Source organism: Trachurus trachurus, assembly GCF_905171665.1.
Source record: "Trachurus trachurus genome assembly, chromosome: 7".
Lineage (NCBI taxonomy): Eukaryota > Metazoa > Chordata > Actinopteri > Carangiformes > Carangidae > Trachurus > Trachurus trachurus.
The window spans coordinates 494,219-519,423 of NC_139901.1; the positions used below are offsets into that span (position 1 = coordinate 494,219).

The 25,205-nt window shown below is 43.3% G+C and overlaps 1 protein-coding gene across 1 annotated transcript; it reads left to right on the forward strand.

Moving 5' to 3' along the window:
* Positions 1 to 11: 11 nt before the first annotated feature.
* LOC310989105 (rho guanine nucleotide exchange factor 10-like protein) lies at positions 12 to 24,262 on the forward strand. The gene is made up of 22 exons (XM_083976006.1): positions 12 to 168; positions 1,670 to 1,783; positions 1,887 to 1,995; positions 3,993 to 4,096; positions 6,393 to 6,470; positions 6,952 to 7,131; positions 7,565 to 7,681; positions 8,119 to 8,211; positions 11,455 to 11,625; positions 11,932 to 12,077; positions 12,843 to 13,012; positions 14,339 to 14,454; positions 15,560 to 15,687; positions 15,807 to 15,907; positions 17,207 to 17,322; positions 17,583 to 17,669; positions 18,227 to 18,441; positions 19,199 to 19,356; positions 19,980 to 20,122; positions 21,027 to 21,198; positions 21,317 to 21,433; positions 22,488 to 24,262. The coding sequence occupies exons 3-22, from the start codon at positions 1,899 to 1,901 to the stop codon at positions 23,090 to 23,092; spliced, it is 3,114 nt and encodes a 1,037-aa protein (XP_083832132.1). The 5' UTR covers positions 12 to 168; positions 1,670 to 1,783; positions 1,887 to 1,898; the 3' UTR covers positions 23,093 to 24,262.
* Positions 24,263 to 25,205: the final 943 nt, after the last annotated feature.

The following is a 25,205-nucleotide window of genomic DNA, read 5'->3' on the forward strand; positions in this document are numbered from 1 at the left end:
TGCATTGTACATGCCTGTCTGTGTGTGGATGTAGATGACATCTATGAGGACGTCCAGAGACCTGATCACCGTGGCTCTAATGGCTGGAGCTCCAGTGAGTTTGACAGTTATGATGAACTGTCTGACAGTGAGACTGTTCCTCATCCAGCCCGCAGCAGCAACAGCAAGGTTTGGAGATTTTCATTTATTCTAGAATTTTTCATATTTACAGTAAGAGTAGTTAAAGAACTTTTACTTTTACGCTTCTCCTTGATTTAAACTTCACATTTAGCACTTGTATAAATGCAGGAGTGTGCAACCAAAGCAACACAGTAAAAGTGTGGTCTGTAAAATCGAAACAGTGAACTGAAAGACGACCAAGTATTGACAGAGGAATCCGCACCAGTGGAGGGTTGTAGCGTTTGTTCTGCTCAATTTAAAATAACATTTGTTGTGACAAAAATAAACCATTATTCTGTGAGCACTGAGCTAAAAAGTCCACACCGGTCCAGCCCCAAAATCACCTTGTGCAGGGGAATAACCACAGAGTCAATGCACAGTGTGAATGAAACCCAGTTTGAAGAAAAGAGGAAGTGGATTATTTCTGGCCGTCCCTCGCTCTGTCAGCACTTCTGTCTTCTACTTCACCATGTGTTACTCCTGATGTTGGACTTTCCCCTCCTGCTCATGTGTTAGTATTTTGAAAATGACACAGTCGAATGAGCTTTCAGAGTGGAGATAATGAGTTACAGCTGGGCAGTAATACTGAGTGTGACTCTCAAGGAATAAGCTGCATGTTTTTATGAGCTTTGCGAAAGAAGTGATTTGTACATATGAAGAGATCAACTAATCAGTGAGGTAGGTGTCTTATCTTCTAAGTGATACATTCAAATGAAATAACATTGAATTAAAGAATGATGATGTTATTGACTGACATCACTCTTTGAGTCCAGATGTTTTCTGTGGTATTTTCACACACTGACCTCTGACACTGAAATCACATATGATAAGTTTATACTGGGTGAGTCCAGATAGCCCTCTAATATTCAGTGTGTGGAAGGCTTGGCCTGCACACCCTCTATTATTTCTGTAACTTTGAAAAGAAATGTGAATAGTTGGTCATTTCAGACCTGTTTAGCTGTTTACCTACAGCAGATACGGTCACAGCGGTGAAGGCAGAAATTACAAATGACTCAACACAGGGTTTGAGATCGACACTTTGGTCACAGCCTGTTCTGTTTTTTGTTTTCAAGTTGCAACATGATCTAGCTCAACAAACTGCTTTTGATGGATCTCTATGTTTTTTTCTGGGAGGGTTTGTGTTCTTGTTTCTCAGAGTGAGTCTAAACATAGTCATCCAGTATGACTTTTAGTCGATAATGATGCTGTTATTTTGTGCAACAAATAACTGAACAATGTAAACAACTCAGTTGCTTTGCATTGTATCAAACAAATGAGCCAGAGGGGTTAGTTCCATGTGGCTACTGCACTCCCTGAATGACAGGTGAGACAGGGATAGTCATTAAAAACAATGGCTTGTTTTAGTGAACCACAGGCTCATTGAGGCGATACAATAAGATGAAATACGATTTTATTTGTTGCAAATGGTAAAAAAAAAAATAGAATATCAATATGTTTTTTTCTTTGTTTACTGTAGTCAGGTGTGTTAATCTTGCTGTTGTTGTGCCAGCTGCCTGCAGATGTGCTGAGCTTGAAGGAGCGCTGCGCTGTCACCACCAGGGAGCTGGCAGTGCGTCTGGGTACACCCCATGTTTCCCAAATCAAACAGAGCTGTGATGCTAGGGTATGTCCCATCCTCCTATAATGTGACACGAATGTCAGATTTTACCTTTGTTGGAAAAAAACAAAAAAAAACTACAGTAAACATTATTATCTGTGTTTTCCAGGTGCAGCAGTTTATGAAGGCAGCCAGAAACGGTACCAAGGATGGTTTAGAAAAGACGAGGCTGGCCATGATTCGCAAAGTGTCATTCCTGCAGAGGAAAGACTCCACAGGTACAGACACTGGTGCTGGGATTGACATGTTCATCAAATATGGTGATCAGATTTATACCAAGGCTGCAGATGTCATTTATTTATTCTTCTGCCCAATGTGAAGACACTGAGATGAAGACGCATAAAAAGTAACTCTCATTGTTGGAAATCAGACAACAGGAGCTGAGAACTAACTGAAAGCCACAAAGACTGGACAAAAAATATAAAACATGGAAGTCTCATCAAAAAAAAAAATCTGAAATTGCTGTTGAGCATTAAAATGTCAGGGAGAAAATGCTAAATGTTAAAAATAATGCTCAGTTGCTGCATACAGGCTGAATTTAAAATGAAAGCATATTTAATATTACAGGTACAAAATCAAAAGCAACATGCTGAACATGGTTTTGGAGCAGGTCTAAAGGAATGAAGTTTAATGCTGCCCAGTCTTGTTAATTGGTCAGTTAAAGCAGAAGTAAGCGATCCGGTGGTTTTGGCTAACTTCCTGTCAGCAGATGGAGTTAGCAGTCCCTGCCCTCGTCCCTACGTCACCACATTCACGCGCATCCCTTGGCTGCACACACAGAGAGGACCGCCCCTTTATGCCGTTCTCACTCCTCAATGGATAAAGGTTGTAGGATACAAGGAAAGTTTTCTCCTCGGCTTACAGCAGAGCAGAGTGACTGACAGACCAAACACTCTATATAAGTGATTGCTGTTGGAAGATACAACTATTTAAAGAGCAACTAAACCCCTCAGTTTTGGATGACGTGCTCTAAGCTTGAAATTCAAAAACTCCAGGAGCACTCTCCGATCCCCCCTCCCGCCTGCGCCGCATTCACACCACAGACTGTATATAAAAATTGTTTATTATAAACACACATCGACACTTCTGCTATAGCGCTAACGAGCTACTAACGAGCGACTCTAACAGCACTAGTAGTGTGGACACTACTAGGAGAGGACGCCGGAGCCGTGACACAGTGCATCTACAGCCGATCCGCTGGTCACCGGCTCCGCAGCCGTTAGCCGCAGCAGAGCCGTTAGCCGTAGCAGAGCAGCTAGAGTGCCTAGCAGCCGTTAGCCACAGCAGAGCCGTTAGCCGTAGCAGAGCAGCTAGAGTGCCTAGCAGCCGTTAGCCACAGCAGAGCCGTTAGCCGCAGCAGAGCAGCTAGAGTGCCTGGCAGCCGTTAGCCGCAGCAGAGCAGCTAGAGTGCCTAGCAGCCGTTAGCCGCAGCAGAGCCGTTAGATGCAGCAGAGCAGCTAGAGTGCCTAGCAGCCGTTAGCTGCAGCAGAACAGCTAGAGTGCCTAGCAGCCGTTAGCCGCAGCAGAGCCGTTAGCCGCAGGAGAGCAGCTAGAGTGCCTAGCAGCCGTTAGCCGCAGCAGAGCCGTTAGCCGCAGGAGAGCAGCTAGAGTGCCTAGCAGCCGTTAGCCGCAGCAGAGCCGTTAGCCGCAGCAGAGCAGCTAGAGTGCCTAGCAGCCGTTAGCCGCAGCAGAGCCATTAGCCGCAGCAGAGCAGCTAGAGTGCCTAGCAGCCGTTAGCCGCAGCAGAGCAGCTAGAGTGCCTAGCAGCCGTTAGCCGCAGCAGAGCCATTAGCCGCAGCAGAGCAGCTAGAGCATGGACTAGAGTGCCTAGCAGCCGTTAGCGGCAGGCAGCAGCCGGTGCTGATTGGTCGGGGAGCTACAGTAGTGGCCGGTGACGAAAGCGACCTCCAAAACGTCATCGACCTCCATCTCAGCCAATAGAAAAATTCGATTGTAATAGCCGTGTTTCAACCCATAGAGGGCAGTCACTCTTCCAGTATTACTACAAAATACACCAAATTGAAATATTTTGACTAAAATGTCGACAACACTACTACGCTATTCTTAACACAAACATTCCGCTTACTTCTGCTTTAAGAGATGTGACTGCTAAAAAACTTACATATAGCTGATATAAGGCTGTTATTGTGTACATGTCTGTAACAACCACCTGAACAGACTGTGTGTAATGAAGTGACTGTGTTCCACTTTGCAGGTGAGGGAAAGGATGACATGGGTTACATGGACGTGTCTGTGTGTGAGTTCAAGCACCCTCCAGCACAACTGTGCCCCATGCCAGAGGGGCTCAGCAGCCAACAGGTGTGTAACCATGGGAGTGAATGTATTTGGCCAAAGGCAAATGACCAGTTCATCATAAAATGCCAGTCAGTGTTTTTTAAAATAAGGGAAAAATTAAACCATGGATTTATTCAATTTATTTATAGAGGTGAATATAATTTCTGGTTATTGTATTACAATCATGACAGTTTCATTGCTTCTAATCATAACTTTAGTGACATATTTGTGACATTTTTTATTTGTATTTTATTTTATTCATTTCGGACATGTTAGTTAAATCAGACTTCATCACACTTCATCTCAGTTTAAGTAATACAGCAACATGGCCGAAAGGGAAAATGGGAGAAGCAAAAGTGTATCTAGTCCCGCCTCCGGTACCCTCAGAATACATTCTCTTCATCAAAATTTTATCTTTTGACGTTCCAACATTGTCTGGCATGTCTCAGTCCTGTATTCGTGTGGTCCAATGGCAGAGATCGATTGCAGTGATTTGAGCAGCTCGTGGACCAATTGATTATCCGTATTGGTGCTGAATTCTTCAGTTCATTGTTGTTCTTCAGTTCATTATTTGGGTACACAGTGGCTATTGTTATCAACCCATACCATCTAGACACAGACACAGTGCCTGCAGATTCATGTCTCTGACCTTAATCAGTCCTCATTGTAAATCATTCTGCAGCAGTCTAGGATCAATTGAACATATTTCTTTTTGAAAACGCGCAGGTTTCCTGATTTTTTAACCTCGTCATCCAAGTTATTCCACTGTCTGACCCCAGTAACCGAGATGGAAAAGGATTTTAATGTAGTTTGCACCCTTCTCTGCCTGAATATCATGTTTCCTCTCAGATTGTGTCTCATCTCTCTATCTATAAATAGTGCTTGTAGTTTGTGCGGGAGGCTTTTGTTGGTAGCCTTGTACATAAACTGTAATGTGCGATAGTTTATTAAGTCATATAATTTGAGGAATTTTGCTTTGATAAATAACTGGTTTGTGTGTGCCCTGTAATTGGCATAATGTAAAATGATCACAGCTCTTTTTTGGAGTATTAACAAGGTGTATGTTGCTTTTATACGTTTATACATATATCAATTATTCTTCAAGTATGCAACTGGTATAAATGACCAGTTATCACTGTGTAGTCTTGAGCTTTAATCCCAAGAGTTGTAGACAGGACGACACCTTTAGCTGAAATGGGGTTTTTCTTTGTTGAACATGTGCAGGAACATGTTGAATTTCATATGGTTTAACACCGGTCAGGGCAGAAGCTAAGTAGAAGCCACTGCAGTAAATTAGTGACTGAAAACTGTAGCATGACTAAAAAGAGAAAGTGAGAGTAGCAAAGTGGTGGCCTGGGTACATGCAATGCAGGACATGACATTCAGTCAAGATGTGGCCGTGGCTATGACTGTCACTCTGTTACTTTGATACTGTGACTCTATTACTATGACTGGTGCTGGGGCTCTGTTACTCTGACTCTATTCCTCTGACTCATTTACTATGACCAAAGACGGTTTATAAACCAAGACCTTCAATGACGAGTCAGCTTCCTGTATGATGTCACGTGGGCTTCTGCAGGGCCACGCCCCTTTAGGGAGACCAGAGGCAGCATAGAATGTATTGACTCCAATGGGACAATTTAACGTAAACACCGATTATGGTCTGTCCTTTCTCCCCACAGTCACTGAAGTAAATTTTGGACTCATTTTTCACAAGCCACATCTCTTCTGAACAGTTTGACACCAAAATGGCAATTTTCAGACGGACACATCAGGAGAAAATCCACTTTGGCAGATTTGGCACAGATCTCCTAGGCAACGTCAAACAAACGGCCGCGAACTTCCGTGAAAATGATTAAAATTATTTTTGTCATGCTAAATATGACTGTTAGTAGTGTAAATATTTAATGTTATCATAAGAAAATATAAACATCTCACTTTCATCTACCTACAAATTGTATAAATCCACACACACAATCACAGACGAGGTGGTGACGGTTGGCCACGCCCACTTAGAGAGACAGGAAGTGTCATATGATTGGAGCAGCCGCTCATGGAGTATCTTTCCATATATTGAAAATCTTTGCTATGACTCTGTTATTGTCACTCTCTTACTTTGAGTCTGTTACACTGACCCTTTACCATGACTGTCTCTCAGTGCCTTGATTATACTGCTACTGTTTCTCTGTAACTTGGTGACTCTGTTACTGTGATTCTTTAGATTTGACTCCTTTAATCAATGCATTGACAACGGTTATCAAATAGTTCATCGATGTTATTGAAGGTTTATCCCAAATTTGAGTGTCACTCTGTCCCACAGGTTGTCAGACGTCTCATCCTCAGCTCCATTGTTCAGAGTGAGAGCAGCTACCTAGACTCTCTGAAGAGAGTCCTCCAGGTGAGTCCCGTCTGTCCTGGGCTAACAGGACCAACACTGCATGCAGGGTGGGAAGGCTTCATTACTGGGTGGTCAAGTAAACATACAGGATTGACCAGCTGGTTGTTCAGCTGTCTCAGCAGCGTTGGTGTCTGCTGACTTTTTTGTATTTTCAAGGTTTCAGTTCTTCACTCATGTGTAGAAGAGATTGTGCATCACTTTGTCCATTACAACAGCAGTGATGGTTATGTTATGTCATGGTTCCTGTCTTTCTGAATTAGGGCAATGTCAGTTTGTTACTTTAAACTTTAAAGTATTGACAGGTCATTATTTAGCTATTAAGAAATGAATCACATCAAGTGTCCTGTTGAAAGCGCTGTGCAGTAAAGGGCATGTGAGGACAAAAGGAAAGAGAAACATGCTATGTTTGCTCTATAATCCTGCAGTCAACCAATTTAAGCAGATGTACAGTAAACCAAGCTGAGCTGTCTCTGTCTGCCAGGAGTACCAGAGGCCTCTGTTGGAGACACACAACTGGATCCTGAGCCCCAAGAAGGTGCGTCAGATCTTTCACCGTCTGCCGGAGATCCACCAGTGTCACTCCATGTTCCAGATCGCCCTGGCCTCCCGGGTGGCTGAGTGGGATCACAGCGAGACCATTGGAGACCTGTTTGTAGCCTCGGTCAGTCATAAGCACATTTTTCTTGTCATTGATTCTTTCTTCATTTCCGTCCTTGCACTTTTTCCCCCTCTGAGTAAGAGCGTTCACTGGGTGAGACCTACTGCCCTGAAGGAATGGGCCATCTAGTTAAATTATTCCTCTTGTTGGCAAATTATCTCATTTTTAATCTGAAGTAAAAATGTAGTTGACAGTATTTACAGCTAAGGATTTTAGTGTTCACTTTGTTACGTCCTACTGTCAAAGTGTTGTGTAGCTACAGCTACCAGTTGATATATGCTTGTAGTTTTACAAATAAAATTGGAATAATCAGGTCAGATTGTCTTTTTTTAATTGGAAATCAAACATTAGAATTGCAGCCTGTGCGTCTCCAATCAATCACTTCTCAACCAGCTGCTGAATCCTGAGTCCTGACTTTAAACTCTTTTCTCCACAGTTCTCAAAGTCCATGGTGCTGAACGTGTACAGTGACTACATCAACAACTTCACCAATGCAATGGCGCTGATCAAGAAGGCCTGCATGTCTAAACCTGCATTCTTGGACTTTCTCAAGGTGTGCCCCCAACACACACTAAGCTGTAACCTGTTCAAAAAGCTTGTACTTCACTATTATGCATTATTACATAAGGCACACAGGAAGGGGTTTTAGAGGGTAGACAGACAGATTAGAGAGAAGACAAAGAGAAAGAAAGAAAGAAAGAAAGAAAGAAAGAAAGAAAGAAAGAAAGAAAGAAAGAAAGAAAGAAAGAAAGAAAGAAAGAAAGAAAGAAAGAAAGAAAGAAAGAAAGAGACTGTAAAACATACAGTATGAAAACTGTAAAACTGTAGACAATTAGAGTCTATTTGAAATATTTATCTTAGTTTAATAGAGATTGGTATAATTCCGTCTATAGTGGAGCATCCAGCTACACCACCACACCCTCAGTATCCCTCCTCATGTAACCACACATTACTGCAGCACTCACCAAATCCTCTTTATGTGCCTTTCAGAAGAAGCAAGCGTCAAGTCCAGACAGAATCACTCTGTACGGCCTGATGGTCAAACCCATCCAACGCTTCCCTCAGTTCATCCTGCTGCTGCAGGTGAGTCACTGACACCACTGGTCACTAGGGGTGTGACCTGTCCATGTGCCCGTGTGTGTGTGTGTGTGTGTGTGTGTGTGTGTGTGTGTGTGTGTGTGTGTGTAAGTGCGTGCGCGCAAGCCAGAGAGAGAGAGAGAGTCGCTAATTAATGGTAAACGCTGGATGCGCTGGTTGATAAGTTTGGTTTTTACTGAGGAGGAACCATGAAGAACTCAGCTGTGACTGAAAAGAAAAGCACCTAAACCGAGTAGAGTAGAGTTATCACTGTGTAGTGGAAAGGGATGCAAAGTAATGGTAACTGGTAGTGGAAACCCTGTTTTAACCTATGGTTTTAACATTAAAAAAAAGAAAGAAAAGAAATCTGGCGAGACAGATTTTTACGCGACGAGAAATATCGAGTTAAATCTGGCGAGATCTTGTGGCACGAGACCAATCACACCCCAACTGGTCACACCTGTCTCTCTGTCGTGCTCATCTCAACCACGTGAGCCGTAACAAAACAGCTGCGTGTGTTCACACCTGGCTTTACAGTGTGACTGGATCTAACTTCTGGATCTGTGCTAAAAGAACTTGGCTACATGTGGTCCAGATCACACCTGTATATGGTGTGAGTGACCACACCTCCAATGTGTCCTCAACGTCTCACAGGTGCTTTAACACCTGTATTTAGAGCTGTTCACTTGTGATCAGATGGTTTTGACATGATGATGACAAATCTTTCTTCTTACGGATCAACACTGGAAATACAACACAGGAGAAGACACCTGTCCACACCTGTCCACACCTTAAGGCTGTACTGACATGTGGTTAAAAATGACTCATGTTTGATGTGGTAATGACGTACGGTATAAATCACAGTTTTAATGTGTTCCCCTGTCAGACAGGTCCCTCTTCAATAATCCAAACCATGCACAGAAATACAGTCATGTCCATGCGCATCACGACACTTTTTACTGGGGCACGTGTCCCAGTAAACATGCGCTATGCTCTCCTGTAAAATTCTCAATAAAATTTCATGAATGAGTCTATTTTTCATCAGAGGATAATATCCCTCCCCCTGCGCTATGACTGACCTGACGTGTCTAGGAGTGGTTGACAGCTCCTTATTTTTTTTTAGCCCTTTAAATGATAAAGACACATCAAACCAGCCATTCCTATTAGGAGAGCCAAATGCCTGACGCGCGAGTCCGCGACGATCTACTGGCACTGACGCACCTGTCTTAATATGGAACTCAGCATGAGACAGAAGCTCTGCTCTACCTTATTTCCATCTCACCCCACACACCTCGACCTACGGCTTGTGTAGAAAGTGAGTAGGCCTAAACGTGAAGACGTACAGCGCGATGGAGAGAGAGAGAGAAAAAAAGGATCATACAGTAGGCTACAGCGCGCACTGCACACCAGCTGATCCGCCGCTCCTCTGAGTCAAATGTACAAGTTAGTCAGATAAATAATAACATGATGTCCCAAACCAAAAGGTGGCAAAGACTGACCAGTTTTGTTTTATTTTACCGGACCATGCCGACGCTGAGAGTGACAAAGTGACAGCTGACGCGCTCTCTCTCTCTCTCTCTGTGTGTGTGTGTGTGTGTGTGTGTGTGTGTGTGTGTGTGTCTGACTCAATTGGATCTTCTTGAGGTGAAGGGTTGTACAAATGCTGAACATTTTGCAGATGGGTTTAAGTCTGCACTAATGGTATTGACAGCATGCATAGCTGTGTGCCTCTTGCTATAGTGTTATTATTAATAAGTTTTTGTTGTTGTGAATATCAGAATATATTCAACACACCTGAGAGCTTTTGAACTACTGCTCCCTTCTCATTTTCTTTAAAAACTGTCCAGTATCCAGGTATTTATTTCACAGTCACACTGGTTGAATTTTTGGCTAAAAAGCTACTGAATCAATTTCAAGTCACTGAATTGTATTGGATCTTATCTTTCTAAATGAACCAATATCTCCTTGAATTGTATTGGCAACCACAAATCTTGATTAAAATCGAATCGTTGTTTTAACAAATCCTACCCTATATAATTGTATTTTTTATTTTTGTAAAATGTATTTTTGATGAAGGACTTGATTATGTTTGAATGAAAAAACTCTGTTCATGCATGTGAATTTAAATACCATCACCATAGTGCATTTGTAAGTTTGAGTGGTAATATTATAGTGAGGCTGCTGTGTGTGTAGGTGTCCGTGGGGGGGCTGTGCCCCTGTAAACCTGCAGGCCTAGCAACGCCCCTGCATGAGACCCAAGCTGAGCTGACATGTGACCTGCCTGTTCACTCAGGAAGTGTAAAGAAAGTGACAGTATGTGAGTTGTGCCCTGCTGCCAACCGACTGCCTCCACTGGCATTTGGCATTTGGTTTCATTTCAAGTCCTTAACTGCTGCTCTGAAACTCTGTGTTGGAGTTTCTGACAGGAGGAAGTGAAAGACAGTCATGTCTCTGCTGCTGTGCATTATGGGTCCTGAATGGAAAAAAAAAACCCTCTAAATCTCTGCCCCTTGGCTTCATCAGGTTTTTGAATTGGACTACTGCACTCACACAGTGCCCTGTAGTCTTTATAGTGGAAACCACATTCATACATACATACAGCACCTCACACTCTGGACCTGTGGGTCAAACCACTGACGTTCCAGTTAGTGAACCACTCATAGTTTTATGAAAAAAATAGCTTTGTCATGATTTCCTATCTGTTATGGATCCCCTCTCACACTGGGATCTGTCTGCCAGGAATGATCTCTAAGTGTAAGTGCATCAGAGGAAAGCTGGAGAACTTTAGTGCTGTTCATTTACCATGAACCATTTACCAATAACATCTTCCTTATATTTACAAATTATAATGAATATAATAAAAAAAATGAAAACTTTTCAGTCCGTGATTGGTTTAGATGAAAAATTGTGCTGAAGAATCATCCGAAGAGGACATTGATCATTATAAGTGTGAATCAGAACCAGAATTATGGTTCACTTCACTTATTCTCTTGGGTTGAAATGTCTCTCTGATATCAATCAATACATTTTCAAAGTCACTCAAAAAAAAAGTTTGACAAGGAGTGTAGAAAATTAAGTGGATAAAGATAAAAAAAAAAAGTATCTTAAAAAAATCAGACACATTCATTTGGAAGTCAATAATGGATTATGTGGGGAATGTCTATAGAGTGCCAATTCTAGCCCCTCCTCACCACCTCTATAGTAAGCCCCTGTAGTAACCCTCTTTTAATGGTGTTGTTGTTTTATCAGGACATGTTGAAGAACACTCCAAAGTCCCACGCTGACCGGCTGCCCCTGCAGCTCGCCCTCACTGAGCTGGAGACTCTGGCCGAGAAACTCAACGAGCAGAAGCGAGTGGCCGATCAGGAGGCTGAGATCCAGCAGCTGGCCCACAGCCTCGGGGACCGCGCCTTCAACAAGGTTACACACATGGGATTAATACACACATCTACAATTCAGTGGAGCTGGAGCTATTTACACCATGCAGTGTCTAAACTTTAACACTGAAATACACAAGCTGGATGGGCCTCCATAAATCTGTTCAGAGACTCTTTACATTCCGTTTACTGTCCATGTGCCCTCTTCACTAACTGTCCTTCAACTTCATGTTGATGTGGCTGCAGCTTTTGCCAACACATAGATCAGGAGTGGTCGCGACGCTAACTGACTCATCCACTTTGACTGGATGTGTGATCAATGATCTGCTGTGGTCACTTGTGTTTCCAGCTGCTGACCCCGGAGCAGAGGCAGCTGATCCAGTGTGAGCTGCTGACTGAAATTGTTTATGGTGACAACGGCCAAGTCCTCAAGTCCAAGGAGAGGAAGGTTTTCCTCCTCAATGACACCCTGATCTGTGCCAACATCAACCTCAAGTAAGAAGACTGTCAGTCTGTGTTATCTCCTCTAAATGAGTGTTTCCACTTGTGTGTTTCAGCTTTCTTGCAACAGAGGTATATGGAGCGTGGGGATGGGTGTGGATTAGATGTTTCCAGCAGGCTAAAAACAAACCCCTCCCTCCCTTCACTCATTTTTTTAGTGTAAATATTTGCAGCTGTATGTTTTTTATGTATTTCCACTGTTTCTTCACATTTTCATAGTAAATACTTTACCCTATTGTTGAATTTTTCTTTTTATATTTAGGTTATCTGACCTGCAGTACTTTCATGTGTAATCAATGTTTATATTTCCTCTCTTCTTACGAAATACTTAAAGCAGAAGTAAGCAGAATGTTTGTGTTAATATAAGTCTTAAATAGTTATATCTTCCGACAGCAATCACTTCTATAGAGTGTTTGGTCTGTCAGTCACTCTGCTCTGCTGTAAGCCGAGGAGAAAACTTTCCTTGTATCCTACAACCTTTATCCAATGAGGAGAGAGAACGGCATAAAGGGGCGGTCCTCTCTGTGTGTGCAGCCAAGGGATGCGCGTGAATGTGGTGACGTAGGGACGAGGGCGGGGACTGCTAACTCCATCTGCTGACAGAAAGTTAGCCAAAACCACCGGATCACTTACTTCTGCTTTAATAATATCACGTTTATGTTGAAAATACTTGCTAAAACATCTGATTGTTATTCTGAGACTGACTGGATGTGATTGAAGAGCGATGTAGTGAACATGTGCAACATGTTTGTCCACCAGAGGGCCCCCTGACATCAGCAGCCTGGTCCCTGTGGGTCCTAAGTACTCTGTGAAGTGGTTTGCCCCCCTGCTGCAGACTCAGGTGGTGGAGGTGGGACAGGACAGTCTGCAGAGCCGGGACAGTGTCGGCACCGCTAGACAACGCCACAGCTCCATCTCCAGCACCACAGGTACACACTCACAGCTCAACACACATCACACACCCACTGGCAGTAACTCACAACACATGACACATGCAGACAATAGAGTAATGCTCTGCTTCTATGATGATGATGATGATGATGATGATGATGGCTGAGCTGCACCATCGTGTGAACCACGATCAAAACTCAACCACTCAATAACTTATGAACCAACTGTGCAACATTTTTTTTAATCTATCATTTTTCTCATGTATCTATTTATAAATTACAATAATCATGAATTGTGGTACTCATAAAAATATTTCAAGGTTGGCAGGTCTGGATATGTATCCGATTCAGTACCACATTTAGAAGTGGCCTGAATCTGATTTGAAAAAGTCAGATTCAATGCGACTTGAGCTGTTCACACTGTCAAAAGCAAATCAGATATGGGTCACATATGAGCGAAAAAATCAGATTCAGGTCAAAGTGACCTGACGGTGTATTATCTTGAAATTTCCGTCCAAGTCACAGAGTTTACTTTCACTTTCATCAACTTACCAACTGGAGCTTTAAAGATTCACTTGGATTCAAGAATGAACTGATTGGATTGAAGAGGTCAAGGGTCAAAGTAGAAAACTGTCGGCACTACTTGCGTACATACTTGAGTACATTTATTGGATACAACGTTTCAGTCATGGACCATCTTCAGGTAGACTTTGACAGAAGTGAAAACACAGTTCATTTGAACATGAGGCAAAGTCCACAATGAATCACACCTGGGTCTAATCAGTGGTTATCAGAATACAACTCCTCCTCTGTCCTTCATTACACAAGTTAGTGTCTAATACAAATGTAACACAGTAAGTACAAAATAAGTAGATAATTTTAAATAGGAAATGTTAAATATAATTTTTTTTTTTTTTAAACTCCCAATGGAAGAAATGTAGAGGAAAATAAGTCTAAACGTTAAATAGACTGTAAAATATGGACTAACTAACCTATGAGGTGTGAGGTGGCAGATCAGGCCCGACAGGAACTCTGCAGAACAGGAAGGAAAAGATTTCTCTATCTGCTATAGTCACTGTAAACTCAACTGAGGACCAACATTATTATAACATCATAGACACAATACCAAAAAGTGAAAAAGGTCACAAAACATCAGGGTAATCAGGTCAAAGGTCAAAATGTGTATTTTAAAAACAGTCTTGTGTGGTGCTGCTTCACGCTCTGATTTCATCTGATGAACGTCCACAAGCTGAACATTCATATGATGAAAGCTACAGTGACAGTTTGCAAAGGTTTTTGCTCCTGCAGACAGACGTGTGAATGATCCATTCAGTTCATCAAAGAGCAATTCATCAAATGTTTCAGGTAAAGTCTTCCTGGGCCCCCCGAGACTCTACCAGGAGCTGGAGGAGCTGCAGCACGACCTGGCTGTGGTGGAGGAGGTGTCCCTGCTGGTGGGGACGCTCCATGGAACCTACCAGGTAACAGCACCTCTCTGATGTCTCTGTGCTTTCCTGTCGACTTGTAGCCTAGAAATCTAGCTGCACCCTAGCAGCAGCAGATCTCTTTGCTCCGTAGGTGGGTCTAGAAACGAGCCATAGGAACTTTTTGAGTCTCGAACACCGTTTGTGTTCACCAATCACAGCGCTCTATCTGTTTAGAGAGTCGTTGGGCGGCTTAACGCCATGACGACATACATTTTAATTGGCTTGTCAGGCTAACGTCATCCTGCTCTTTGCTCTGATTGGTCGTAGCGCTACCCTATTGGTGCAGAGGCAGTTTGAAAGACAGCCTTCATCCCGCCCCCTGGATTGAGTCGAGGTCTACCGCTCGTTGCCAGACTAGACATGTTAATTACAGTCTGGCTTGTCAGGCTAGTAGACTTGTTTAATTTGGAGGAACTTTATATTTTGTGGTCATGGTCTTGGTTTGTCTCTTTTATTTCCCCTTTTTCTCTTCCTGCAGCACCGTTTAACTTCTGTTTTTAGACACACAAGTGTTTTATTTAACAAACCTCCACTGAAATATTCTGACAGTAAACATTCATTTTCTCATTTTTGTTGTTTGTTGTTGTTCCTATGTTTCTCAGGCTGAAACTTCCTCCATCTTTCTTAGAAGACAACGAGGAGTTTCTCCAGCGGCAGAGCCAAAAATACAATAAAAAAGTCTCATATTACTGTAATGTGGATGAATCTACGCTACCCACATTTGTTAATGGCTCCATTTTCGATAAATATATCGTTTTGTCTCTATCGTTATTTTATATTATTATTAGTGGTGGAAATGCCGGGCGAGCCGCCCAGCGTTTCTTTACTTTCGGTTTCACGGACGCTGCCTGGTGGGTCATGGGAATAACGCCGCCGAATCACCGTTTATGGTCGGAACTACGACGGTATCTGATCGTCTTTGAACCTCTGACTTTAATTCTTGATGAATGAAAACATTCTTGGCAAGACATCTGTCTTACGGCGGTCCAATAATCTTCTCATGGGGAATGTAGTGTGAGAACCCTTTGCTTTCCAAAACTCCTCGTTGTCCCTTTAATACAGTAGAATAAACTCTGGTCCATCTTTGCTTCCTCCTCAGAACCTGAACACCACAGTCTCTCAGGACTGGTGCCTGGCTTTGCTGAGACTCGTCCGTCTGAAGGAGGAGGAGATCCAGAACGCCAACAAGTGTCGGCTGCGTCTGTCTGTGCCGGGCAAACCTGACAAGTCAGTATCTGGAGGTTCATATTAGACACTGTTGTATTCAACCGTACCCAGGCTGAGGTGTTCAGTCTTGGATTAAAAAGATATTTTGAATGCTAACATGCTCTTGTTTCCACTAACAGGTCGGGTCGTCCAGTGAGCATCATGGTGGTCTTCAACACTCCGAGTCCCCTCAGTAAGATCTCCTGGGTGAACCGGCTGCACCTCGCCAGGATTGCCCAGAGTGAGAGTTTTACTGTGTTTCTAGGCAACAATGCATTTTTCCATCCACTACTGTTTGTTAAACATCAATGAAAAACAATGTAGAAGATGAAATGGAAACATGACCATCACAGTCTTGTCTCTGTCCACCACTGTTCATCGTCATCATGTTTTTTTGTACATGATTTTAATGTAGTTTTGACAAAAATGCTCATAAGTTTAAAGGGACATTGTGTATATCACAAGCAACTCAATCGTATTTCTCATGCTGCATTCACGTGAAATTGGGCAGACGGCAGACGGACGACAGCCGCTGCACAAGCCTCTATGTAAACAAGTGGTCCGTCAGCACGAGGCAAAACAATACACGTGACAATATGTTGTCATGGCGATTTTGTTTTGTTTACCTGACTCACGTTTTACCGGCTTTCTCTGACTTCTGACATGACATCTGGTTCGTTAGCGACGGCCGTCTGCCCGACTGCAGGTGAATGCAGCATCAGTGTAACGCTCCATTCCTCCTCACTGCGTTACCACGGTGACTTTTCACAGACGCCACCTTTAGGCGGCAACAGTTAGGCGGCACGGTGGCACAGTGGTTAGCACTGTTGCCTCACAGCAAGAAGGTCCTGGGTTCGAATCCCCGGCCGCCCAGGTCCTTTCTGTGTGGAGTTTGCATGTTCTCCCCGTGTCTGCGTGGGTTTCCTCTGGGTGCTCCGGTTTCCCCCACCACTAAAAACATGCCAGCTAGGTTAATCCTCCAGTCGGCGCCCCTGACCAAAGGCACTGACTCATAATCTGGAGTTGGTCCCCGGGCGCTGCACCGTGGCTGCCCACTGCTCCTCAGGGATGGGTTAAATGCAGAGAAAGAATTTCACTGTACTAGCTGTATATGTGACAAATAAAGTACCTTTTACCTTTTCACCTGGACCTGAGCCGACAGCTCCGGTGTCTCCGCTGAGTTTTCCGTGGTTTCCTACCGTCACGCTGCCACTGAGCATAAAAACATGGCGACACCACATGGCAGCCAGCACCGAGCTTACCCGCTCCATGGAGATATGAATGATATGAACGGCTAATTCAGAGCTGAAAGGAACACTTCACTTTGTTGATGGGGGGATTACTGGTTAATGAAAAACAGACTTTTGAACCAAATAATCGATTTTCGTGAATAGATAACAGGAGAAGTTACACAATGTCCCTTTAAATGTTATAATGTGATTTGGATAATACTCTCTTAGAGAAGTTATAAGGTGCTTGTATAAGTCAAATAAAATAAAACTTAAATGATAAAATAAATGTCTGTTGTTTGTCTGTTCAGGACAGGAAAACTCTCCGGGTTGGGAATATGCTGAAGAAGACGGGAAGACAAAAGCTCCATTTAGTTTTCCACTGGTGACCTGCAAACTTCCTGTTTTCTCTTCCAAAACACTGAAGGTGAGAACACACAATGCGGCTGGATTTGTATAGCCCCTAATCTTAATTCACATCATGTCAAAGCACTTTACAGGGTAAGATCGGACTTTATTATAGAGAGAAACCCAACAGAGCAGCAGAACAAACTTGATGAGACCTCCAACAGTACTGGTCTGAGGTTGGGGGGGCTGTCTGCCTCGACCGGTGGGGGTTTGAGAGAAGGAAGACTGGTCTCATAGTGTGTCTTGTACCTCTGATGTCTTGTGTGTGTGTGTGTGTAGCTGCAGGCTGCTCTTCACAGCCCGTCTCAGTCCAGCCTGCTGGGGTTCTGCACTGCCAGTACATCCCTACCTCAGGGTTACCTCTGGGTGAGTAGACAACCACAACAACCCACACACCACACACTTACTCAGCAGTACAATTCATTGATGATCCTGACGTTTCTCAGCCTTTGTCAGAGGCATTTTCAACAGCTCTTACAACCATGATCTTAAATGGTAACGCGTGACGGGACAATTATTACTACTGACCTATTGTCAGTTTCTAACTATGAATCTCCTTGTAGTTGCAGGCTAAACTGTAAGCTGAGTCTCCACTCAGGTGGTGCCGTCATATTGTTTTATGCCAAATGCAGTGAGGCCTTCAAGGGTTTACGGAAAATAGATGTCATTGTTTCTGCTAAATGTATAATAAAGTTTCATTTGTATAAAGAATTATTAATTGTTATTATAAATACTTGAAGAATATTTCTTTAAGGTACATTTGGAACAAAAAGAATATTCAATTAATCAGGATTAACTATAGATACTCATGAATTGCAATTAAAAAATGTCAGTTCATCAATTCACAGCTCTGATGTGTATGTGTGGAACATGGTCAGCTGATCTGAGATAAGTTATCTTCTCTGTGTTGTCCCGGTGTGTAGGCTGCTGCTGGAGGAGGCGTGTCCACCCACGGCCAGGTGGAGGTCTTCTCCCTGAACCGAGCCACTCCTCGCCTGGTCAAGACCATCCCACTGAGAGCCCCGGTCCTCTGTCTGGAGTACGTCAAGGAGCCGTGTCCCAGCACAGAGGAGGAAGCTGAGAAGGCCCAGACTGTTGCCATGGGAAACATCATCTGTGTGGGCCTGCAGGACAGCAGGTCTGTCATCTCAATCTGGTTCTCTTATATTCAGGTGTCTCCTCTGCTTTCAGCCAACCACATCCTGACTCCGGCTCCAGATGTGGATTTTTTTTAAATTTCTTTTTATTAAGGTTTAATCAGGGCACATATTGTTCTTTACATATGGTTTCCACAGAACCATGCATTTTTCTGTAGCATAAGCTACTCAACAGTTATGAATAAACATAACAAAGCAAGTAACAGCTTACAAACATACATATACATAAACACATCAATACACCACCAGAGTCATCCATGTTATGTCACTCAGTGAGGGATATTGAAGCTCAGTCCAGAGGGATCCACATCCACAGCATCAAAAACTGGTTGCCATACCCTTGTAAAACCCTCCATTTTATCATGAAGGCTATAAGTCCATTTTCCAAAGGGATTATACTCATTACCTCTTTGTACCAATCGTCCAATGTAGGAGTGTCTTTATGAATCCAGAACTTAAGAATAGTTTTTCGTGCCATATATAAGAGTATTCCGATGAGTTTTGCGTTGTGGTTGTTCCTTGCGCTCGAGACCTTGGCCGCCAGAATACACTGAAGAGGTGATAGGTCCAAGTTATGTCCAATCAAAGTGTCCAGTTCTTTCTTTACCTCATTCCAAAACATTTGTATCTTCAAGCATTTCCAAAACATATGTGCATAGGTACATGTACCAATTTCTCAGATGTGGATTTAAAGTGCACAGTTTTACTCGTGTGTAACCTTTCTTCTTGTCCTCCCAGCATCCATGTGTACAACAGCGTGGACACGGCTGTCCAGTGCCTGCTGACCTTGGGGAACCCTGACAGCAGCTCAGTCCTCTGCCTCAAACACCTGCTCTGTTTCCTCTTTGCTGGACTCAACAACGGAAAAGTAGCTGTGTACCAGAGGAAGTCTGGAGGTGAGGGCACACTTCTAAACACCTGCTGCACTAATGTGAGCAGGGTATCCGCGGGGTCTTGAATAGTATTAAAAGGTGATAAATCACTTTTGGGAAAATTAAGACCCTTAAAAAGTATTAAAGTATTACTTTATAAAGTCTTAAATATTGAAGGTATTTTTTTCTGAATTAGCTGTTCAAGAGTTTGAGTCCTAAAAAACATTGTAAAAATGTGTGAATTTATTCATTTTATTAAAAAACAAAGATGAACCAGTACATAAAAAAGAAAAGAAGATTGTTGTTTTTGTTTTTTGAGAGTGGAGCAATGTTTTTTTGGTTTTTTTTTTTATAAACTTTGCCTTTGATTTATTATCCTAGCCTATTTTGAATTATGTTGTATCATAGTGGTCTATAGTCTTTATCACAAACTAAAACTGTTACGTTAAAAGTGTCACTGATGTAAATGGTTACAGCTTGAAGTGGCGGTGAGGTGTTGAAAAATATTGAAAAGGTCTTGAAAAAGTCTTAAAAAGGTATTAAAATTCACTTCAAGATTCCTGTATATACCCTGGTGAGGGTTGACTGTGGAGGAGTAGTGGTTGCTTGTGAACAGATGCTAATCCGTGGACCGTTGTCCCTCTCAGAGAGACTGTGGGAGCAGGACTCATGCAGCCTGGTGTCTTTGGGCTCTGAGCCGGTCAGCACTCTGTTGACACTTGAAGACGATGTGTGGGCCAGTTGTTCCAACCAGGTCACTGTCTTCCAAGTTCCCAGCCTCCACACACAGGTAGGCAAGAGTTTCCTGTTAATCCTACATCTACACTCAGAAATGGTCAAATTCATTTCTAAATAAGAATAAGAATTACTTTATTTGTCCCCAAAGGGAAATTTATTGTATATATCCATATATCTATATATCTTTGAGACACAGTGTTCCCATTGCTCAGTATCAAGACTAAAATGATTGTAATGCTGTAAATCACTAACTTGATAAGATTAACACAAACTAGAAAGTCATTAAACTATAGTTGAAAACCCAAAGATAGATAGATAATAATAAACAATAATATTTTACATAAACAGTTACTGATAATTGTGGCTGCAATGTCTATTAATCAATCAGATAGAGCTTGACCATATGAAAGTACAGTGATCCGATTGGCCAAACCACCTCTGGAGGTTGTCATGGACGCGTTGTGACCACATTATACACAAGTGTAAACGGTGATGTGTCCTGTATCCGCATAGGCCTATGACTACGTGGGCGGAATAGTGTTTTTTTTTTTTTGATTAATTAACAAGACTCATTTGGGTCCGCCATAGTCTCTCACAGAAAATAATCTTATTGTGTTTTTTTTAACAGCGTTTCATGATCTCTCATCTCTGTCAGGAGGAGGGGCTGACCTTATTAAAAAATAGGAATAGAAAATGTTTCCCAGTTTGAGACCCTCAAATAGAGTGCAATTTGAATTTTGGGTGAACAATTCTTTTAAGAGATCTATGCAAAAAAAAAAAACAGAAAAAAATACGTATCTGTTTTGAGAGCAGTTTTTCGGAAGTGGACATTTGACCGAAGCGGTACAAGTGTAGCCCTGAACCCTGAAGGTTAAATGTTGATGATCCCACAGAACCTGGAGGCTCTGACAGGTCAGCTTCCCACTGTGACCCTCTGACTCTCTCTGTTACCACAGAGGTTTGAAGCCCACCCCGATCCGGGCTGCGCTGTCAGCCACATGGTTGGTTCAGGTGGGGGCGTTTGGATGGCCTTCACCCAGGGCTCCTCCCTCCAGCTGTTCCACACAGAGACACTGCAGCCGCTGCAGGAGGTCAACATCTCCACCCGCACGGCCCACCTGACGCCAGGCCAGTCCACGCAAGAGCAAACACACACACATCACATCACAGAGTCACTCACTGCTGCCCTACATTATGAAGATGCAGCTGTGAGCGTCATGGTGATGACTCAACGTCTGTGTTTCAGGTCAAGTCTGCGTCTCCAGCTTGTTGATCTGTCAGGGCCTGCTGTGGGTGGGGACCAGTCAGGGTGTCATCCTCACCTTCCCTGTGCCTACACTGGAGGGCATTCCTAAGATCACAGGTCAGCACTGACTCATGCTCATTATTCCTTGCACCTCCATGGAATATATTTATTGCATTCGGTTTGCAAAAAAAGGGGCATTTAATAAGACTGCATTTATTCATATCTTAGTAAAGCGTAAGCGTAAGAGTAAAGCCCTCACAAGTTTATTGGATTGAAAATAAAGGAGAGAGAGAGAGTCTGTTATCCTGACAGTGGATGTAAAACCAGAATCCTTTAGTATGAGACACAAGGCATTTTACTGTATGGCATTAGTTTCTCTTTGATTTGAAAACCTCTCTCTTCATACGTTAAAATGACTCACCAAAAATAAAACAGAAACAAAATCAAGGTACTTCATAACCCTCTTCTTCATATATATAGGTGATCTGATATTGTCATGATTGATAGATTCAGCTGGTTGTATCTAACACACAGTGTTTCCTGTTCTTCTGCCCATGTGTTAACATTAGGGGTGTGACGAGATCTCGTCCCACGAGATTTAACTCGACGATATTTCTCGTTGCGTTAAAAATCTGTCTTTTTGTTTTTTTTTTATGTTAAAAAATGTAAAGCAGGGTTTCCACTACCAGTTACCAATACTTTGCACCGCTTTCCACTACACAGTTATAACTGTACTCGACTTGGTTTAGGTGCTTCATTCCTCCTCAGTAAAAACCAAACTTATCAACCAGCTGCCACTACTTTAAAAAATCTTAGAGGAAACACTGCACATAATATTGTTTGCACTTGAAAAAAAGAAATAAATATTGAATTTTATTTAATTTATTTTAAATTTTATAAATTTTAGTTTTAGTTTCAATTTGTGGAAGAAGAAGTTAATTAAAAGCTCATGCTTACATCATGCATGTAATGAGTTATAATAAAACATTTCAAAATGCATGTGCAACTCGGTTAAATAAAAGTCTGTTGGTCCAGTCGTATATTTTGTTATTGTAGTTTTCTTAAAGTCTCGTCTCGATCTCGTGAACCCAGTCTTGTGTCTGGTCTGGTCTGGTGAGCTGAGTGTATCGTCACACCCCTAGTTAACATGTCGACCTGTCTCACCACTCAGGTAAAGGAATGACGTCTCTGAACGCTCACTGTGGTCCAGTGGACTTCCTCGTGTCCACCTCCAGCATCCTGGCCTCGGACTTGCTCAGACGGGACTCCATCCTCAGCAGCCGAGATGAAGGGGTCAACGGCGAGGGAGGGGGGGGGCCCGGAGGTCAGGGTGTTGTGGGGGGAGAAGAGGGGGGGCAGAGGCCGGAGCACAACAACCACCCCCGAGACTCAGAAGTTCCTCCGTCCAGGGAGCAGAAGCCCAAGCGTCTGTTGCTGCAGTACCGCCTCCACTCCACCTGCCAGCTGCCGGGGAAGCTGCTGAGCGCCCAGCCCGACCTGGGGGGCCCCCGGGCCCCCGCAGACTCACTGGAGCACAGCCCCGAGGACGGCTCCATCTACGAGGTGAGCGAGGATCCCGACGTGTGGGTGAGGGGGCGGCGCGCGGAGTGGGGGACGGAGGGGGAGGCCAGGCGGAACAAAGTCACCTCAACAGCCGTCTTCTCCGGCGGGAGAGGATCTCGCCGCGCGGGACAGACGGCCTCTGGAGACTCCGGCTCCAGCTCCAGTGAAAATACTCTTCTGGTGTGGCAGCTCCCTCTAGCTCTCAGCCAATGACGGGTGGGCATGTCACCTGACTGAGTAACTGTAGGCGTGGACGCTCCTGTGAACTCCTCTGATCTGAAGTCAGAAGAGCCGGCACCTGGGACCGCTGTGTGTCTCCTCTGGTTCAGTCTCAGTGCTTTGGTTCTGACAGGTGAAAACCAAGTACCGTTGCCTGTGAAGCCCAAACACCTCAGTCTGCAGCTACCTCCAGGGATGTGGGACATCAGAGAGAACAACTGTCTTCACTTCTTTCCAGATGTGACATCAAACTGTATCAGTTTGTCACACTGGGCCCAGTTTGCATCACTGCCAAACTCTCAGAGGTTTTACAGCCATAATGTGACGCAGTCTGCCCCAGACAGCTGGTGGACTTCCTCAGGGGGTACATACCATAAAACTTCAAATAAAGGCCCGGGCGTTTAGGTCCAGGACCTCCGCGGTCCTGGACCGCACAGGTACCAGGAGACAGAGACCCCCGTCATGTCGGTGCTCCGCCCTCTCTGATTGCTACTTTTAAAAGGAGTAACAAGTCATTTTAAACAAGGAGCGAGCCAAGCCGAGGGGAGGCGTCTCGTCGGTCCTCGGCCGTCTTAGAGACACCCGCTATATTTGCATAGAATATTTTTTGGCAACCAGAAAAACAATGTTAGACCCGGCGTTTATGTGGGATGGGCGTTTAATATAAAAAATATTTTGCTACACCCGGCGGTTAATTGGGACCGGCGGCAAATTGGGACTCGGCCATTATTTGAAGTTTTACGGTACGCATTTAAGAGAGTACTGCAGCATGTTTTGAAGTAGGGTGAGTCTTCTTTGTTGTGAGAGTGTGGTTAGATAATCATACTCATGTCATTAAATGTGAAGTGCTAGAACTGTTTCTTGATGATCACCAGCCCAGTGCAGTGGTGGGGTACAGAGATCTCCTGGGGTCAACCCATTATCAGCCACTATCCCACTGTCAGATCCATTACAATGAATGAATATACTATACTATATAGTAGCCTACTCTCTGATGCAGCTGCCTGTTTGTTTGTGGAGCAGAGCAATACGTAGATCCAAGATAAGACCATCATCCTGTAAAAAATCTGTGCAGTCGCTTTAACCAACAATTGCAGGTTATTGCCAGGATACATCTAGTTGTCATAGTGATTATGACAGGAGCAAAGGGAAGACATTCTGTGATATAATCATGTTGTTTTTATTGTAACCACTATAACAAAGAACCTTAAGGAATGACTTATCCTAACCCAAACTGCACATGAACCTAACCAAGCCATGACTGTCCCATACCCTCAGCTGCTTAGCGCAGCAGCTGTTACAGGTGAGAACAGCACTGAAAGCAGCTAAGCCAGTAAATTCCAGTTCTTCACAGCCTGTTCATACAACTGATGATAATAATAATAATAATAATAATATCAGTCAGTTGGCAGTTTATTAGGAACATAAAGTAGTTGAATACAACAGGCCTCTTCAGAAAGGTTATATACTGTACAGTATATCCTTCAGTTTAATGTTCAATGTTCAAACATGTTTGAGAGGTGCTGTTCCTGCTATATTATTTAGTGGTGCTACCTTTATTGACAAGAACAAGGTGGACAAAATAAAAGAAACACCTGGATATGACAGTGGGTGTCCATAGACTCTGCATACATTAGCTGTGGGTTTGTGTTGATTATGTAGGTTTGTATTGGAATAAACCCCCGAAGAAAACGAGTTGTGCCCGGTGTGCACACACCAAAACGTGGACTATGAATGAAGACATTGCACAGGAGAGGCAGGTCACAGATAAACTGTCTTTCATCAGGGAATAGTTCCAGCATGTACTTCCTGCTGAAAACCAAAAACTGCTCTTTGAAAAAAACAAACTTGTACTGACACCTCTGAAGTTTCCATGTGCACAAACATTCAAACTTGGCTAAACAGACAGCTAGGTGTTAGCTGCTTGTTTTTGCTATGCTAGGCTAATAACAGCAAGGCTAGTTGCTTATTTATGCTAAGCTAGGCTAACAAGAACAAATATGGGCTGGATTTTCTCAATCGTCATAGTAAATCTGTCCCTGAGTCTCTAGCTTCCCTCTTTAATCATTTGGTTAACAATAATGTAATGTGGTTGATGTGCGTGCTC

Bases quoted from the DNA above. Each gene is read 5' to 3' on its own strand.
- LOC310989105 (XM_083976006.1), top strand. From the start codon at position 1,899: ATGAAGGCAGCCAGAAACGGTACCAAGGATGGTTTAGAAAAGACGAGG. The intron at 21,199-21,316 runs GCCAGTCCACGC...TCTGTGTTTCAG, and splicing joins CACGGCCCACCTGACGCCAG to GTCAAGTCTGCGTCTCCAGC. The intron at 21,434-22,487 runs GTCAGCACTGAC...CTCACCACTCAG, and splicing joins GGGCATTCCTAAGATCACAG to GTAAAGGAATGACGTCTCTG.